Source organism: Bombus vancouverensis, chromosome 13, assembly GCF_051014615.1.
Source record: "Bombus vancouverensis nearcticus chromosome 13, iyBomVanc1_principal, whole genome shotgun sequence".
Taxonomy (NCBI): Eukaryota; Metazoa; Arthropoda; class Insecta; order Hymenoptera; family Apidae; genus Bombus; species Bombus vancouverensis.
Genome location: NC_134923.1, coordinates 1,074,999 through 1,095,345, shown reverse-complemented (window position 1 = coordinate 1,095,345; position 20,347 = coordinate 1,074,999). Strand labels below are relative to the sequence as shown.

Genomic DNA, 20,347 nt, shown 5'->3' with positions numbered 1-20,347 from the left:
ACAGTGCCGAGTCTTGTTGGACTCCGGCTCCCAGGCTCATCTGCTGACCAGCGAGGCGTGTAAGCGGCTCGGGCTACCCACACAAAGGGTAGATATACCGCTGTGTGGTGCCAATCAAATGGAATCACAGATTCGCCAAATGACTCGAGCAAGGATTCAGTCATGAATCAGTGATTATCAGACAGAACTGACGTTTTTGGTCATGGATCAGATTTCGCAGGCCGTGCCAGCCGACGATATCGAGTTGGACATCTTAAACTTGCCAGAACATATCCCATTAGCGGATCGAACATTCTATCGGTCATCAGGCATCGACGGGCTCATCGGAGCCCAGCTGTTTTGGGATCTCCTGCGCGAAGGAAGGATAGTCTCAGCCAACCCGACCCTGCAGTTACGAAACACCGAGTTAGGTTGGATCGTCACCGGGGAGACAGTCGCGAGGAGACAACCACAGACGACCAACTGCAACGTGACACTTCAAGCATTACAGGAGGAAGTACACAAGTTCTGGACCATCGAAGAAGGTCCGTCCAGGAGAAGGTGGTCCTCAGAGGAACAAGCGTGTGAAACGCATTACGTGACCCACACAACTCGCGAGGCAACTGGCCGGTACAAGGTCCGCTTGCCCTTTAAGAACGAGAGTGCCAAGCTGGGGGATACCTACCAGTTAGCCCTAAAGAGGTTCCTTTCATTAGAACACTCCCTGCAGCAAAGGCCGACCCTCAAGACACAATATCATGAATTTCTGCGCGAATATGAGACCCTGGGTCACATGTCCGAACTCCCGAACGACTCACGTGATGGATGCTATCTCCCACACCACCCCGTTCTCAAGTCAGACAGCGTCACCACCAAGGTGCGCGTCATCTTTGATGCGTCTGCCCGATCATCGGCCGAAAACTCATTAAACGAACTTCTCATGGTAGGACCCACCATTCAGGACGACCTCTGTAGCCTACTTCTCAGATTTAGAACGTACAAATACGTACTTGCAGCGGACATCGCCAAGGTGTATCGGCAGATAAACATGCACCCCAATGACCGGCCGTATCAAAAAATCTTGTGGAGAGAGGACATCAATGAACCAATAAGAATCTATCGACTGAACACGGTGACCTACGGAACGGCGCCCGCACCATACTTAGCCGTCCGCACTCTACACCAATTAACTCAAGACGAAGAACCAAACTACCCGGTGGCGGCGCAGACACTGACACAGGATTTCTATGTCGACGATTTGTTGACAGGAGAAAACTCTTTGGAGAAAGCAAGGGCGCTGCGAGATCAACTCATCGACGTAAACAGAAAGGGGGGATTCGAACTCCGGCAGTGGATCTCCAATGAGGCCCAATTACTGGCGCCACTACGCAGGAAGTCAGATCAGTCGAACCACCTATCGCTGGATGACAAGGGTACTACGAAGACACTGGGACTACAGTGGACAGCTACCCAGGATAGGTTGGAATACTCGTCCAGCCAACCCACGAAAGCTCACAAGGTTACGAAAAGGGCGATCCTCGCAAGAGTCGCTCAACTATTCGATCCGTTGGGGCAATAGTGCAAGCAAAATTAATACTACAGGCGCTGTGGAAAGGTCACGTGGAATGGGACGAGGTAGTACCAAGGGACATTCAGGCGGCATGGACGAGCTTCCAAGCCCAAATACAAAGGATTCACCGAATTACCATCCCGAGGCGGGTCACGATAGCTGATACCGTCGACGTGCAACTACACGGATTCGCAGATGCGAGTGAACGGGCGTACGGAGCCTGCATCTACATCCGTAGCACAGACAACACCAACCGACATCAAACATTTTTGCTATGCTCAAAGTCCAGAATAGCACCATTGAAGACGCAAACCCTACCCCAACTGGAATTGTGCGCAGCAGTATTATTAATCAAATTAGTTCGAAGCGTTACCAAAGCATTGACCCTTACATTTCGAAAAATTATCCTCTGGTCCGATTCTACCATAGTATTGCACTGGATCAATACACCACCACATACACTGAAAACGTTCGTAGCGAACAGAGTGACGGAAATCTTGCAAGGTAGCACCGAGAAGCTGTGGCGACATGAGCCATCAGAAGACAATGCGGCAGACACCCTATCGCGAGGCGCAGAGCTGGACGACCTCATACACCACAAGACTTGGTATCAGGGACCTCACTGGCTGGAGCCAGAGGACGCCTGGCCACGCGAGGAACTCACACCTATCGAAATACCGGAACAACGAAGGGTAATAACCCTACAAACCAGCACACCGACTGATCTTCAAATCTTAGAAAGGTTTTCATCGTTCCCATTACTCACACGGGTCGTCGCCTACTGTCTAAGATTCGCCAACAACACCAGGCAGCATTCAAGACGCGGAGGACAGCTAACGATAGAAGAACTAGATCAAGCTACCTGTCGAGTCATACGCTTATTGCAAAAAACGGCCTTTCCAACCGAAATGCAGGACTTACGTGCGACATCACCACCGAGCAAATCAAATCGGCTAATCTCGTTAAGCCCATTCCTAGACGCAGAGGGGATAATCAGAGTCGGCGGCAGGCTCGCTCATTCAGGGTTGAGGTACGAACAGAAACACCTCGCCGTTCTGCCTCCACAGCATCATCTCACTAATCTGATTATTCGAGAGACACACATTAGACAGGGTCACAGCGGGGTGCAAGGAACTCTACATGTAGTACGACAAGCATACTGGCCGATCAATGGAAGAGTTGCGGTGAAGGCGGCAATCCGGAAATGTGTAATATGCCGCAGAATGCAAGCCAGAGCCCCGCAATATCCAATATTGCCAGCGAACAGAGTTAAATTGGAGCGACCGTTCTTAGTGGTGGGCATCGACGCTAATAACGTTCAAGGCTCGCGATAAACAACCGATCAGTTGCCATCCGACTGGTTGTTAGTAAGTTGTGCGTCACAACACCCGATGAATTTATAGAAAATTACGCCAAGGCAACAGGTAGCCAGATGTACGACATCGCGATTTCTGCCAAAACCGAACATTTTTAATACATACTCGACATCGGTAATCTTAAAATCTTCACAATAGATGACAAAATATTTTTCAAAATCATAGTACCTTTAGTCTCTAACACAGAATGGAACATATTACAGGTATATCCTATCCCGAGTAAGAGAAATGGAGTATTTTTGGCTCCAGAAGTCGAATATCAGATATATTTAACCTCTGGTCTTTTATTTACAAACGCTGATATCGAGTACTTTAACAAACTTTTTAAGAATCGAGCCGGAATCATTATATGCAACAAACACTATCAATCCATGACAGAAACTCGAGAATCGATAGTCGCAGCGGAATAATAAACTTCAAACCTCACATTGAACATTGCCAAATAATTGTACTTAAGATTGAAGACATTAGCTTTATACCGCTCAAAACTAGCAACTGCTACATTGCGATACCAGCAAATCCGATAGAAATAGACACAATTTACCAAACGAAACATACATTGCAAAAACTTGACAAGCCTTCCATCATAAGAGCCAACACTTCTTGCGATATATTGTACAAAAATGAACACATGCGTATGGGCGAAACAGAAAACGAAGTCAAATACGAAATCAAAACAAAAACCCTAGCGCTCAAAACAAACGATAGTTTCATTCATCTGTTAGTAAACTCGAGCGAGCACCAAAGATAATAGATAATTTACAAGGCTATAAAACCACGATCGATAAAATAGGCGACGAGATAGAAACTCTTAATTTCGAACATAGAATCAAAAGTATACAGTATTGGGGACTAACCACGCTCCAGATATTAGGGTACATGGCATTAGGCATACTAGGTATACATGGATTAAACATAATAGGGGTATTCAAATGCATCAGGAAATGTATACCGAACAAATTATGTATCAATCTATTTTGCTGCCGAAATGAAACCGTAATTAACAGCCACAGTGCGACAGCGACAGCCAGTACCACGCACCCTGGCCTCGACACCCAACATCTATATTCCAACCAACACATACCACCTAGATGAAGAGGACGAATCAGCTGTAATTTTCAAGCCACGTCAAGTCCGATTCCACAAAAGTCTTCTGAAGAAAACTTGAGAGACCAAGTTCAATCTAAGAAGAGGGGAATGTCACAGGTGAAATTCGAGCAGCCATATGATAAACCAAAATTCCGAGCGCCTTATCACGTGTAACCGTCCGGTCAGCATCCGTTCTCAGCCGCCTGGGTGGCATTCGGTCACTCTAGCCGTTCTCCGAAATATATGATAAGTATGAGCAAAGCCTTCTTCCACTCCAACGAATAAAAGAATATAAATGCTCCCTTCAAAATCATCCAGTCAGTCTGAAAAATTCTCAACTAGCCCAAGTATGAAAAGTGTATCATCGCGAACCGAACATAATACTGTACAAATTGAGTAAAAATAAAAAGAACTCGATCTCCTGTTCGGAAATTGACAAGTTTCTTGTTTTTATCTTAATTATACGCTATACCCTCACCGGGGCTGATACGAAGGAAGAAGTATTATCGGTGAGACACGAACTCACGGACCTTCTCAGATCGGCCGGTTTAAACATCCGGGAATGGGCATCCAACGATAAGGACATACTGCGAGGACTATCCGAAAAAGACACAAATCGAAGACTACAATTAGGTGAGTCACAAACTTTAAAAACATTAGGTATTTATTAGGATTCCCAGGACAACGCAATCCTTTACTCAGTGGAACCCACAGCGACCACCACTCGTCACAAAACGACCAACTAGTTCGGTAATAGCCCGAATTTATGATCCAATAGGATTGCTCGTGTCAGTGAATGTTAGAGCAAAAATCTTACTTCAACGCGGCTGGGCATTAAAAATCGACTGGGATGAATCCCTTCCAGGAGAGTTGCATACAGAATGCAACCGATATTACATCCAACTACCCTTACTTAATGATATTCGGTTCCCTCGTAAAACAATAGTCAAAGCAGCTAATAACATAAAATTACGCGGTTTTTGCGACGCCAGTGAAAAGGCATACGGAGCATGTGTATATCTGCGTAGTGTCAACTCTGATGGACATATACAAACTCAATTACTTACTGCGCGATCAAAAATGGCGCCGCTAAAATCTCTAACTATCCCAAGACTCGAATTAAGCTGAGCATTGCTTCTCACCTCGCTAATGTCCATGGTAAGTAAATCACTTACTATAAATGTTTCTCGGATCGTGTATTGGACTAATTCCACTATAGTGCTCCAGTGGATCAAGTCCTCGCCACACACGTTAAAAACCTTCGTGACCGACATCGCCGAATGGCGTCATGTGCCCCCCGACGACAACCCAGCGGATCTAATCTCCCGAGGGCAGACTCCCAAGGAATTCCTGCGTCCGACCATTTGGAAAAACGGACCCGAATGGCTTAAGCAACAAGAGGAAAACTGGCCGATCTGGATCCCCACACCGTTGGGAGAAATACCGGAACAAAAAAAGACGATCTGTCTAACAACGATAACACAATCCTCCACCGATATTCGTCTTGGACAAGACTAATAAGAGTCGTCGTTTGGTGTCTCCGATGGAGACATAAACAAAACCGATCTGCCCATCTAACAACAGAAGAATTAACTACGGCACACAACAAATTAATCAAAATAATGCAATCCAGTCATTTCGTGACTGTAATTCGGACACTCCAGAAAAATCGAAGCAGGAACGTTGGAGGAAAACTACTGCCACTAAATCCCTTCCTCGATGAAGATGGGATACTACGAATCGGAGGACGACTAACCAACTCAGCTATACCCTTCAGTCAAAAGCACCCAATTATTTTGCCGAAGTCCACTGTAACAGAGCTCATTATAAATCAAGAACACCAGAACAACCATCACACAGGGACACAAGCTACACTATACGCGGTGAGACTGCGCTATTGACCGATCGACGGCCGTAGCCAAGTGTGGCGCACTATCAAAAGGTGTGTCCGCTGCTGCAGAGCCAACCCTCCACCAGTAGAATACCTGATGGGTGATTTGCCAGAGGCGCGTATTATCGAATCGCGTCCGTTCACGAACGTTGGAATCGATTACTGCGGCCCATTCTATATCAAGGAGAGGAGGGATAGCAACCGCCGTAATGTCAAGATTTACGTTGCCATATTCGTCTGTCTGGCAACAAAGGCTGTCCACATAAAGTTGGTCAGCAATCTAACCACCGACGCCTTCCTGGCCGCTCTACGACGATTCATATCACGACGAGGATACTACACAACCATCCTTACAGACAATGGTCTGGTAACTGACAATTTTGTCGGGGCTAACCGGGAATTGCAAGAACTTCGGATCCTATTGCAGTCCGACGACCACAAGGAAAGGGTATAGAGTTTTCTCGCCGATCGACAGATACAATGGCGTTTCAATCCTCCAAACTCACCACAGTTTGGCGGTTTATGGGAAGCCGCGGTGAAATCTTTCAAACGCCATCTCATTCGCGTCGTCGGCACGGAACTCTTGACTTTCGAGCATCTTAACATCCTTCTTATTGAAATTGAAGTCATTCTCAATTCACACCCACTGACTCCCATATCATCCGATCCGAAGGATCCCCCTGTCCTTACTTCCGCTCTAATCGGTGACACGCTAACGAGTTTACGGGAGCTACCAGAAATTCTGGGAAGTATAGCTTCAGAGCTGCCTTTATACAACTATTTTATGCCGGTTGCCATTGAGGGAATTGATGGGAAAATAAAAAGAATTAGAAATAAGACAGCGGCAGGGCCAGACGGGCTATTAAAGAATGTTGAAGTGGTTACCACTTCTAAGAAAACTCTACATCTGGTCTTTTTAGTTTTCTCAAGCACTGAAGCTATCGACAGCGCGTAGACAAAAGACTGCGACGAAGTCAGGCCATAAACAGTAGACAGGCGACGTTGGCTTCGGGGTTTTTTAGTTATTGGGTAACATAGCTAGCGTGCGAATCTGGGCCAGCTCAAATTGTATTCTTACTTATTACACTTCTATTTAAATATATTTTCTGCCTTACAATTTATCCACGTGTTTTCTCTGTTTACACATCGAATAACCTCAACAAAGGAGAATCTGCAAATACCTGGCTTGCCCATAATATTAGCAAAGTAATTTAATATATTATGGTATAGTTCCTATTTTCCTTCCGTACGGTCGGAAAATAGGACAACCTTAATACCAAAGGCTAATAAAGATGGAAATATGGTCGAGAACTGGCGACCAATTATGATTGGTCCAATTTTAGGCCACATTTTCTCATCAGTCCTCGATGGGCGGCTAAGACGGTGTATAGATCAAAACATAAGGCACAAAGGATTTACATCCGAAAGTGGATGCAAAATCAATATTGACCTAATGAACGCAGCCTTAAATTATAGTAAAAGAAATCGAAGGGGAGTGTTCACAATAGTGGACATCTCTAAGGCCTTCGATACTATACCCCATTCGGCTATAAAACCGTGTCTGGCGAGAGAAGGCGTTCCGACCCCTATAATTGAAATTATATATGAAATGTACAAAGGATGTAAAACTACGATCAAAACGAATAATATTATAGGGGTCGAGGTAGAAATTCTCAGAGAAGTCAAGCAGGGTGATCCTTTATCACCGCTGCTGTTTAACTTATGTCTCGAGCCGCTGCTTGAAGTAATCGAAAAGAATATCGGTGGCATTAATGTAAACGAAGGGAACAAAGTCTCTGTGCTGGCCTTCGCAGGCCGCATCGTCTTGCTTGATGAAGATGAGAGGGAGGCACAAAGCCAGATGGGCGAGCTTCAGAAATACCTGGAGAAGTCGGGGCATGAAAATATCAGCAGAGAAAAGTCAAATATTCCAGGTAATAGCGAAAAAAGACACCTGGTTTATTAAAGATCCGGCAAAAAAATTGGTAAAGTAAGGATACCCGGAAGAGTCCCAGAAAGAGCCTTCAGGCATTTGGCTAAAGTTGGGAGTGGGGGAGCATGAGGTAGATTTATCCCATATCACGAATATACAATATAAGCAGGAGACAGAGAATCTGATTCGAAATTATAAGCCGCAGAAAACGCTCGAAGTAGGGGTTGAAATGAATCTAATATTACAAGATGATCTTCCCAGTTATAAAAGACCGCGAAGGTTATCCCCGCAAGATAAGGTTGAAGTCAACGGTCAGATTAAAATGTGGCTGAAAGATGAAATAATGCGCCAGTCACATTCCGACTATGCAAGCAGGATCGCGTTGGTCGAAAAAAAAGATGGTTCAACTAGAATTTGCGTCGATTATAGGCGACTGAATCGAAAAGTAGTGAAAGACAGATACCCGCTACCCTTGATCGAGGATTAATTAGATTTGTTACAGGGATCGAAAGTATTCAGTACGTTGGACCTCAAGAATAGATTCTTTCGTGTTTCTGTCGGAGAAAGTAGCAGGAAATATACAGCATTTACAGTTCCAACAGTATGAATTTATTAGTGTGCCGTTCGGATTATGCAATTCACCAGCTGTTTTTCAGAAATTCATAAACGCAGTTTTCAAAGGAATGATCGTGACAGGGCATATGCTGATATGGCAACCTGATGAAAGGCATCCTGTCTTCCATGGAATAGTGTGGAGATTACAAGGAAAGAGGAAGAAGGAGAAGGAGAGAGTCTGTCGAGGTTAAAAAAGGGGCAAACAGGGCAGAGATGCAGAGAGAAGTGACGATAGCTAAGGGCGGATACCCGATGAGTGCGAAGAGGAGCGCCATCTATTGGTGGAGCTATGAGCTCGCTACGTTAATGAGCGAACTCTACGAACTAGAAGAAGAGCTCAGCGAGCGGTGGCGGCCCGCAAGGATGATGCCGAGGTCCTGATGGCCGAATTCAAGGATGCTAGGAGGTGACTGAAAAAGGCCATCGGGCGTAGCAAGGAGGAGAGTTGGAAGGGGTTCCGCGCCACCTTATATCAGGATCCATGGGGCAGATCGTATCGTGTAGTGAGGAAGAAACTGATGCGGTCGGCGCCAATGGAGCCCCTTGGATGAGATAGAGTGGAGGAAATCCTGGATGACCTCTTTATCACCAGGCAGGAACTGCGACCGCCTACACAGGAAGAGACATCGATCTTAACAAGGAAGAGGATACCGACGATTTTTAACATTCACGTGAGTGGGGGGGAGATTTCCACTAGCCGTGTTGTGAAGTACCTAGGGATAGTGTTGGATAGTGCTAGGGGATTCTCCGCCCACCTCAAAGCAGTTTGTGATAAACGTGACTGTCAGGTATGGCCGAATGTAGTATCATGAACGAGAGGACTAAGGGGTGTTGTGTGGATCACAAACAAGCGGTTGCTCAGCATGTGCGTACTGGAGCTAAGACAAAAGGCAAGGGAATGCTAGGGGACGATAAACGAATTAACAGGAGTATGAATTGAGAAGTCAGAGAGTGCGGATTGCGTTGCCGAGATAGTGTTGTTAGCGTTGTTAAAGGAGAGTTGAATTTGCGTTGACGAGAATTGTTAGTTAATTATCTAGTTGTTTTAATTATTATACGTTTCTTGCAATTGGGTCATGTTTAATAACCACTGTTTTATTAACATCTGTTTAATCCATTTATCATTAATAAACTAATCATAATAATTTACGATACTACAATATAGACATTTGATAACTAATAACACAAGTTTAAGGTGTAGAGTAGGGACTCCAGTACCAATGTAGTTCCGGATGGAAAAGCGGGTCCCGCTGCGTCGTCATATTATCCCTTCTGAGGACGACTCTGAACAGGTATCCAATGTCAAGAGCGCTATAATTGTCTGAATAACTACCGACATTGGCGCTGAGATTATGCGGGAGATAGAGGAGGTGCAGCTATCACCCCTTCTAAAAGCCTGAAGGCTACCTACGTTCATAGGCTCAGGTAGCCATCCCATAAAGTACGACCGGTTAGAGTATACGCGCTTCTGCGTGAAACGATGCGTATCCTCGAAAATGAGGTTAATCTCTTCCAGGCGACGGTGGCGAGTCCAACCTTAGGGCGACTTCAAGAGGTGTGGATCATTCCAAGAGGTTTCGTCATTCCGGCAATGAATTTGGGAAGAGATCGCGGTGCCTCATAGAAGCTCGGACAATGAGATGTCATTCGCATGTCAACGTCGGCACTCAGGAAATGTCTTATTAGACACTAGTTACCTTCAAAAGATAAAGAAATTCTCACCTGGCCTGGCCAAAATAATGCTCTAAAGGAAACCGGCCACGTTGCTGCTATTATCCTTGCGAAAGGCATAGTTACAAGATATTACAACAATATTCTATGACAAAGAACAAGTTAACTTCATTATATTATAAGATTTCTGTCGTAAAACGATGTAGTCAGAAACTTTTCCACGTAACTGTATATATAAATTAGTAACAAATTAGCAACACTGCGGCTTAAAGACTTACTTCAGGTTAAACACAGACGTTGATTCAAGAATCACCCAAAATTTAATGAGCTAGAGAGGAGCAGAGTTTAGTTCTAAGTTTTGCTGGGTCTGCCATTTAAGGTCTATCTACGGATTGATTGATAAAACAGATTCTAAGGATTTCAATTATTCTACATATTCGAAAGCCTTTCATAATATTATAAACTTTTGTGTTCTAGCTTCCATCAGTATAGTATATCATTATGATTAAAATGATTGTCATTTCAGCTATTCTATTAATATTGCTATATTCCTTGTACAAATATTGTTATTTGATATTTCTGTTCTTTGATAAATCTCTTTAAAGATAGTAACCTGTAAATTTCTACACGCCACACGATCGCTATCCACTCTCGATCGTACGAGATACCATTGGAGTAAAGCGTTCGTCTAAAGATCAGTGCCCGCTGGCCGAACACTGAAATTCGTAAATTGCCCCCCAATTGGTTTTCGAATAGAACTCTTTTGCTTGCTGTTACTTCGCAAACAGCTTCAAGGACTGTTCACAATGTAAAGTTGCAGAGGACAACCTCTCTGACGGATACTTCCATCGTGAATCTTTTTTGGCGAATAGAATAGAGTTGGTTCCAAACAGAGGACATAAAAATTTGGCCATGCAGGTCATAAACCGTAATTCCTTTCATATATCCAATGATTGTTCGCAAACTGTTCAACAGCGTGATCTGGGTGACCGAACATTCCCTGAATACATTTAATGAACAGCACACTTTAATAAATGTAACTTCAGTAACAATAACAAAACTAAAAATATGTATACATTAAGATATATACTAATTGTTACACATTATATATTAATATATAACATATAATATATTAATATAATAATTTTTATGCGTTAGTTAATGGATAAAAATTCCTATATAAAAAGGGTTTAAGAGATATTTCAACTTTAATTTGTCAAATTTATTGTGCGAGAGATAGGAAAAATTGAATGGTGCAGACGGAGTACATTTTTGACGAAGTCGAATTCTTTTTACATTATTATTTCTCAAGATATAAATTAAATCAAATAAATTGGATATATGTATATAAAAGACATTTTGTGTATATATTAAAAAATAAGACGTTTATTTCTAAAGTAATAAAAACTGATTCTTCCGAAGAAGAATACTTCCGTTTAGTTATAATTTTCATACATGCATCTCTTCTTTCCCATTCCTTAATGACGTTCCGTAATAAATAAAAAGCCCGAATGATCGCCTTTTAACATCATTCAACTGATACTGAATTACTGAATTTTCTCATATTTCTTATTATATCATTATGACACGAGTTTAGTCGGATTATCTAGATTCGTACGATAAAATTCGTGGGTTCTGAGAACCTGAACTACCAGTATTCGCGAGCAACGGTCATAAAAGTTTGCCGAAATGCTCCAGAACACGTTCGCACATAGCACTCTTGAACACATGATCAGCCTTTGGGGAACGACGTTATCAATAACAGACACAATAACCTGTATGGACGTTACACTACGTTCCAGGTAATCCAGAACAATCGAGATCTATATAAATAGGACCGATGAAGATTGGATTCACAATAAAACTAAATATAAAGCTCGGGTGTTTCTCGCTCGGGCATTCCATTATCGCGTGTTCGCTACAGTTCGTCTGCGTTTGCTCGTTCGAAGGTTAACAAATCTTGAACAAGTGCTAGACTGGTGAAATTAGTCGTAATGCTTTTACAATTTATCAATTTATCAATTCATTAATTACAATTTATCAATTTGCAATCCGTAAGAAAGAGGTAACATGCTCGATATTCTAGTTTGTAGCTGTAGATAAATAAAACATATATATTTTCTATACATCTTCTATATTGCACACCTCATAGAACATATAAAAAATCGCTAGTAGAACATAGATTATGAGAATATATTTAATTCATAAATACATTGTGAAAATTATAGAGGAAAATATAAATAGAATGTAAGCCGGAGGTAACAAAATTATATGAAACATTATTCAATATGTGTTGTAGAACGAATATATTATTCGTTATTTATAATATTTCATGTTTTATTTCCCTTGTAAGATATTTATTATATTTCGATTATATACTTAGTTTTCGAATATCTTTCTGCTAAATTATATTATTTTCCCAGAACATCATAATTGAATTTAATATTATTGCTTGAAATGATTGACTTTCTTTTGTGAAAACACTCCTGACTAAATCTATCCGAACACTTTCCGTAATACTCAGATCTGATAAATGTGCAAGACAAATCAGGGTTTGAATATTTTCAGAAAGATAATAGTTTCAGTAAATTTAAGTGTATCGAACATTATCACGTTGAAAGGATCTCTCCGTTCAATGCGACTAACATGCTTTTCTTATCTTCCATATATTAAACTGATATATCTATGTTTATAGCACTATATCATTGCTAATTCTATTCACTGCTTAAATTAATTAAATTAAATTTTTTTCTGAAAATTGCGTTTTGTTTCATCCTTCTCTTACTTGCCACGTTTTCGAATATAAATTTCGTTTAGATTAAACAACGTTTAATCTAACAATGGAGAGGTCATGACCATGGAGAGGTCAGCCAACACAGATGACTGTGATATTTGTGTTCTATCTGTTCCTTCTTCTTTTTCCATCTACTTAGAGCCTCATTTTTTCCACTGATTCCCATTCAGCAATCTTGTCCGAACGTGTCGTCACTTTTGCGGAAACTTGTACACGACTTCAATACGTATTCGCCATTCGGTCATTAAAGAGATTGAAGAAATTTTGGTACATTTTCCTTTAAGCATCGTTATCTCAAGACTGTTCCTATTAAAGCGTGCAAATGTTTCATAACGGTAATAAATACATCGAGTTCAGCAAACGTTCATATAGATAAAATTTTGGGCATCTAAATTTATTAGCGTAATGCAATGCAACATTTGCTTAAGTAGTTTCACAAACTGAGTTGAGTTTAAGAAATTGGTAGAACACTTGTCTTCAACATTTTCTTTGCATGTTGTCTACTGACAGTTTTGAATGAAATAATTTCATATTTGCAAATCTCGAAGGATTTGTGAATAAAATTGTCGCCAGAAGCCCGAGAAGAAAGAAGCATTAGATACTTCTATTATTCAATTATCAACTTTTAAAAACTATTTACTTTTTATTTTTATTATTTATATTATTTCTGAAGTAATACTGACATTTGCTATAAAATTTGAATGAACTCGACACCTGTGTTTTGGTGAGAAACATAGCTGTTGACAAAGCATTCACTGCATCCGTTGCACTGTATCGTATTGATTGTATTGTCACCTATAATATTATTATAGTTAGCTTCCAACGGTACGAAGATCATTGTATAGAGAAATTACGGAGTGTGTTGTTTGTAACCATAGCGGTGAAATTTTGTGTTCGTGTTCAGCAACTAGAGATCAAATTATGCAAATTGCATTTTTCTATGCAACAAAATGCAAATACGCTTATAGAAAATGTGTCATGAACAACCTACTTCTAGATAAATGTGCTGACGTGTTTAAGATATCCAATATTCGAATGTTTTTGAGATGTTCATCAAATTTCTTCCAGAAGCTTTTGCATCTTACAACCTTCTTCCATTGATTGCGATCTCACTGCGTATAGCTTCATTTGTAAGTATTAGACAGGCAAATGTTTCATTTGTTCATTTATCCAAATTGAAGCTTGATATTATTTCATATTATTGCTACTATATTACATTGCATAATCCTTGTATCAAGAGAAATATGTTAAAATTCTAGACATATATTTTACAGATAAACCACAATTCTAGATTCCAAGTATACAAATGTATTCGTTTGTGAAATAATGAAAATCTCCTCTTCATCATTAGAAAATTGATGTGTACTGCATTGTATATCTGACAGCAATAATTGGATCCATTTCCTTCACGTGTTCTGTTCATCCGATTTCACATATAATATCACATGCATCTTCTTCCCGTTTCCGTCTCAAGCTTCAAAACGCAAGTTTATCGTTTCTAATCTTTTCACTTTTATGTTTTCTTCATTTTCTTTTACTAATGATCGTTTTGTACTGCACCATTTATTTTTATTGCCTGATTACTCTGAGTACGAGTTCTTCAAACTATTCAAATTCCTCATCGTATAAATAGATATTGCAAGTTCAAAACACGTTGCTGTGTCATGGGCCAATCTACATAACTTTCTCGACTAATATCAACATCTTTAGATTTGTTATAGATTTTCCAACATATGTTGATATACGATAAATTACAACATAATATGTAGTACATTGTTGGCTAGAAACTTCTTGTATATCTAGACGAATTGCTTTTTCATCGCCAAGTACAATTTTTCCTTAATGTTTCCTGCATTTTATACTGTGCACGTATCTTTATGAATTGTATACATTGTTCTTTACGTTGAGACGTGAATGATATCTAACGTTGCAGTGTTGCAAATGTTTATATCGCTGCAAAATACGTTGAACGGTTTATCGCAAGATCTACTATTTTAGCAAATAAATGTTTGGCAAAGCGATTGCTCTCTGCTCTTGCTTGTGTTATATTTCGTAGAACTTCTAAGCAATTATACTGTTATCTTTCCATTTCTAGTAACAAATGAAGGAAGACTTATTTAAAAAATTCATTAAGGAATAAAACAACAAAATATTATGTACAACTTGTACTTTATTACTCTGCTTTCAAAACACGTTAATAGCAATTAATAAGAGATATAACAAGATTCTATTAGGTTTCCCTCCATAAATTTCATATAATATTAATCATATAATATTCTACAACATATGGCAGCGATCTTCCCAGTGCGTTTAGCATAATATATATAATTTATAAATTATATGTAACATTTCCCCTTGTAGAGCATGTTAACATTTCCCCTTGGCGTCCTTAACATGCGTCATGATGTAATCTGTATCAAATATAGTGTCAGATTGCACTATAACGAATAATAATATTACTGGAAAAAATGGAAAATACAAATAACCAATGTAAAAAAGTAGGATGTCTCTTGTTTAAAGCAACACAACCTCTATACATCATCTGTTGTGTCAGTGCTTTTATATATGAGAATCGTCTACAATTAATTACAACCGAACAGAATGAAATAATTACATAACTATCATACAGAATTATTTATAACACTGAGAGTAATTTAAAATTGTACGATACGATGCAAGAAATATTTTTATGTATAAAATATCGCAAATAAAAGTGTAAGATAGTTTATATCAATGTAATCAGTAATTGAACGATACTATATATTTCATTTGTTTTGGCAAAAAATTCTCATACTCGTAAAGTCAAAAATGTAGAAAGAACGAGTTCCATCTTCGGAAGATAAGTCAACGATTGCATAATTCTTGGCTTTTTGTAAAGAACTATTGCAATATTTATTGTGAAACTGTTTTCTAAATATATTAGAACACTTGCGCTATTTTCATCGGTATTTATAATCTACCTTGGAATAATAACGGCAATATTTATTGGTTATGGTAAGAAATAGAGAACTAAGAGCTATAGAGATTGAGGATCTCTCAGCGAAGAAAAAAAGGATATTCCTTGTCTGCAATGCCTGGAAAATTTGAGCTCTCGAAAATGGGAGTCAGAAAGATGCTTTTTCTTATTATTTAATTTGTAGTTTGAGGATTCTCGGTTTAGTATGGGGCTGGAATATGGAAAAAAGACTGGATAGAATACAAAAAAGATATGTGAAATGGATCTTAGGTTTAGATATGACAACACCAAATTATATATTGATAGAAGAATGCAAGCTAACAGAAATCAAAGAAAAAGCATTAAAAAGGGCAGCAAGGTATGAAGAGAAAGCCTTAGAATCAAAAAAGGAACTAGGAAGGGAGTGCGCAAAGGAAAAAGAGAGAAACTGGGGAAATGACCAAGAATAGAAAAGAGTAGGAAAGAGAAAAAAAGGGACTAGAAGAGGTGAGAAATGGAGGGACACAGATGGAAGCAAGAGAAGAGCAAGGAAGGATGACAGCAGACCAAGTTATAGAGGAAAGAAAAAAGAGATAAGTAGAAGAGAGGGGGAAAAGGATAAGGAAATCCAAATATAACATACATTACAGAAAAATCGCCAAAGAAGAATTACCAAAGTACTCAGAAGGGAGGATAAAGAGGAAGGACAGAAGAATATTAGCAAGATTCAGATGTGGAAACGAGACCAAAGCAAAGGAATACTCTACATACATACTCTACAGGACATAGAAAAAACTCTAAATGAGACTGGAGAAGGACTAACAGAACTAAAAGCAATAATAGTGAGGAGAAGGGCAATACAAGACGGGGCAGAACGACAAGAAGGAAGCACAGCAAGGAGGCAAAAGCGCAAAGTTGCAATAGTTTTTTAGTCATTAGTTTTTAGTTTTTTTCTAGTTTTTTAGTTTTTAGACATAGAATAATTAAGGGAGTGCCATAGAATAGAATGGATAAGAGAGGAGGTAGATATATAAGAAGCGAAATAGGTATAAGGGATGTAAAACCGAAAGTTTGTCCAAAGCCGAAAGGCGCGAACTAAGCAATAATAAATAATAAATAATTTGTAGTTTACAATTTGTCCAGCTGGACATTCGGTAAATTTTTCTAGCTTAAAAAAAAGAAAGCCATGTGATTCAGTCAAAGAGAGATGTTTCGCTGAAGATGTGCCAAGAACGGGTAGAAAACGCAAAACGACGCTGCGGCAAGATATTCGTATTGTTCGCGAAATAAAGCGCAATCCATTAATTACGATTCGTGAAATAAAATGAACAGCGAACTTGAATCAACGTTCCATTCTCTGCAATTTCGATTTGATGTTGATGTTATGGAGATCGAAGGAAAGTGAATTCAAAATTTACGAGAATACTCCAATGCATTACAGATTTAAGATATCAAACTAAGATAACGAGTGTTTCACAGAAGCACGACCATCCCTATGGAATAAACTAGGTCGCACAATTAGTAAAAAATACAATCATACAAAAGTATAACAATAAACACTGAAGAAAGTTCATTTAATAGAGAAATAAGTTACAGTATCGATTATTAATAAAAAATAATCTTTAACGTCTGGAAGATCATCTACTAACACATTATTGAACAAAAGGGGTATCGGACAAAATATTGGACTTTTATGAAAAATAGTATTGCCATATTAGTTTCTCTAACATTAATTTATAAGGTATTTTTATAACACCAAAATTCACATTTTTCAACACTTCTTATATTTAAAAAACGCTTTGTTTTAAATCAAAAGTTTCTTACTTCGAGACCTATACAATATAGTTTAGTACACTGCAAAATGTTTTTGTTGTTTTTTTCGTATTTATTTCAAGTACAGGGCAGAGAAATCAAAGTTGTTCTAGTGTCCGAATATTTTCCAGTCTGTCTGTATAACCAGGGATCGGCCTTAGTTCTTGAGATATTCGTAAAAAATGCCGGTATCGCTACAAACTATATTTGACTACAGCTATGCGCGTTTGGCAATGCGAGCGTCAGTATTAGTTGCAGGTTACTTTTTGTTTATAAACGAGAGTAAGGCGAGCAAGGGCTTAAAATAATGGCACAACTACATATACGATGCTGCAACATATGCCTGCTATAACTTATCTACTATAACTTATATACTAGCTCAATAAAAAGAGAATATCATCATTTATTAGGTTTAAGTGTGGGTTAGAGTTCTCACCGACCGCTGCAAGATGAGCGCAAACGGTTGCGTGAAGTAATAACAAATTAATTATAAAAATAGCATGCGTAATGTATTATAAAAATCATAAGTGAATGAGTAATTGATATTATTTTAGGAAACAGAATAATCGTTATTGTACACTTATTATAGGCGGATGGTTGAAGGATTGCAAACTCAATAGTGTCTATCACAAAATAATAACATGCAATCCTGGACTCTTAGAGATAAAGCAAACCTATATCTTTTCAGAGCAGCCCTTCGATCAATATCGTGCTATTTTATATATTTTCATTCCTGAGTTAAACATTTTATTTTGGATATAATATTGAAGTTTAATATATTGTTTATAGCAACATACTCCAAAGTAGCAATCTTGTTCTGTCAATTATGCATTAGAACTGACAATTGTATTAAAAAATGGGGTTGAACTTTACTGTAGGGAACTAAAAATCATTGTCTTTTTTATCTTTTATAAAAATTGTAGTTTTTAATGTATGCAATCCACAAATCCAAGTTTGAAATTACGGAATCCAATGATTCATACCATATGACTATGCAAAGCAAAGCATCTTCAGAGTATTTTACATTTCTCTTTGGCGCCAAATGGGCTTATGTCCATTATATCGTCCAATGAGTTGACGCCGCCATAAAAATTCGCACAATCCTCATCTTTGTCCCCATCCTTAGCTGGTCTCTAATTGAATTCTATTTCTTGAGTATGCGTACATGTTACATTGAGTATATTATATTCGCAAAAAATTAGTTCGTACTAACATAATTGGCCGTCTAGCGGCAACCGGAAAATAAATGCAGGAAACATTCGATAACTGCGAAAAGGTGCATAACACGATAAAAAGAGAGCGAAAAACAACGCAGTGGTGAAAAAACGCAAATGAATTCTTTGGACGCATTGGAAAAAACTGTTACCTCCAGGCCTTGACACTGATATTGTTGCAATGCATCGTCCACACGAACTTTTACTGAACTGTCTCGTGATTCAACTTAATGTAACCAAGTTTCTTTAAAGCATAAAAACAGCTCTGGGGGAAAAGGAAGATGCATGCACAGACTTGTAGAAAAATACTTCAGTAAGTTTACTGAATAAAGTTCTATTACAGATCGATGATTGAAACGATGTTGAAAGACGAGTTCCTAAGGGTGGACATTCGAACTTTCGGATTTCCCACTTTTTTAAGATGAATGGAAAATTAGAAGTAATTGGTGGGTACATGTTCCAAAGAAGGTTCAGCACCTGTGTACCGGTCGCATCAGGTAGCAACAGGTTTTACCGTTCTTCAAGGTGGATCTCACCAGTAATGGGAGAACTCTCTAACCTGAACATACGGATAAGACCAGGCACTTGCAATGTTAATGTTTTTTATTTAAAAAAGGAATAAATATTTCAATTCATAGATTATTTGTGCAACACTTGAATTTGCCGAAAACAAAAAAAGAATATGAAAAACAGTAATATTACAGCCTTTTTTTCAAAAAGTAATCGAACTAATCCGGGTTTGCTGTATACAAGTGTCCTTGAGTCGTCAGAATGAGAAACCAAATACATGTAGTATCGTATGGATCTTAGAGTAAGGAAAAGTAATGATGTTTTATTTAGAGTTTAGTGTAGGAGGCTAATCTTGTGATTTAGGTTCCATGTGAACCAAAATCTCGATTAAAACAGCACACCAATACTGTTGTGTACAACAGAAATGCTGAAGAAAAATCAGAAGATTTATGCAGTGACACATGATATAATAGTACTTCAAAATAACGTTTATACTGATTTATGCGAAGTAATGGTAACTGCATTTGGTCCATAGGTGTTTAAATAACGTGATATTGGTAAATTTTTTGAAACAGTATGCAAATAAAAATATCCTTACCAAACAAATATTCATACCAAGCTGGATTTGAATTGATAAAATAATCGTTGGATAAAGTCGGATGTTGCATAAGTAAACGTGATGGTTAAACATTATGTGAAAGAGCAGTCTTCAACGCCTCATTCATTTGTTTATAAAGAATTGCAAAGGAAACAAAATCATTCGACCGTTACACGATTTGTGAATCCCCCCCCCCAAATATGTTATTTTTAATGTGCACTTGCTGCGAACTATTGTTCGTAACTAATTCGATTTCGTATATGTTGGAAGCTGGAAGAACTTTAAAATTATTTTATCCTAACATGTTTCGTGTGACATGTATAACACAGAGCTTGTGTAAAATAGCCGAGAAAATGAGAC

The 20,347-nt window shown here is 39.0% G+C and overlaps 2 protein-coding genes across 2 annotated transcripts; both read left to right on the top strand.

The window, feature by feature from the left end:
• The first annotated feature begins 202 nt into the window (after positions 1-202).
• LOC117157482 (uncharacterized) lies at positions 203-2,883 on the top strand. The gene is made up of 2 exons (XM_033335524.2): positions 203-1,498; positions 1,582-2,883. The coding sequence occupies exons 1-2, from the start codon at positions 203-205 to the stop codon at positions 2,881-2,883; spliced, it is 2,598 nt and encodes an 865-aa protein (XP_033191415.2).
• Positions 2,884-3,804: 921 nt separating this feature from the next.
• LOC143303541 (uncharacterized) lies at positions 3,805-5,532 on the top strand. Its single transcript, XM_076623936.1, has 2 exons — positions 3,805-3,823; positions 5,234-5,532. Exons 1-2 carry the CDS (start codon positions 3,805-3,807, stop codon positions 5,530-5,532), a joined length of 318 nt encoding a protein of 105 aa, XP_076480051.1.
• Positions 5,533-20,347: the final 14,815 nt, after the last annotated feature.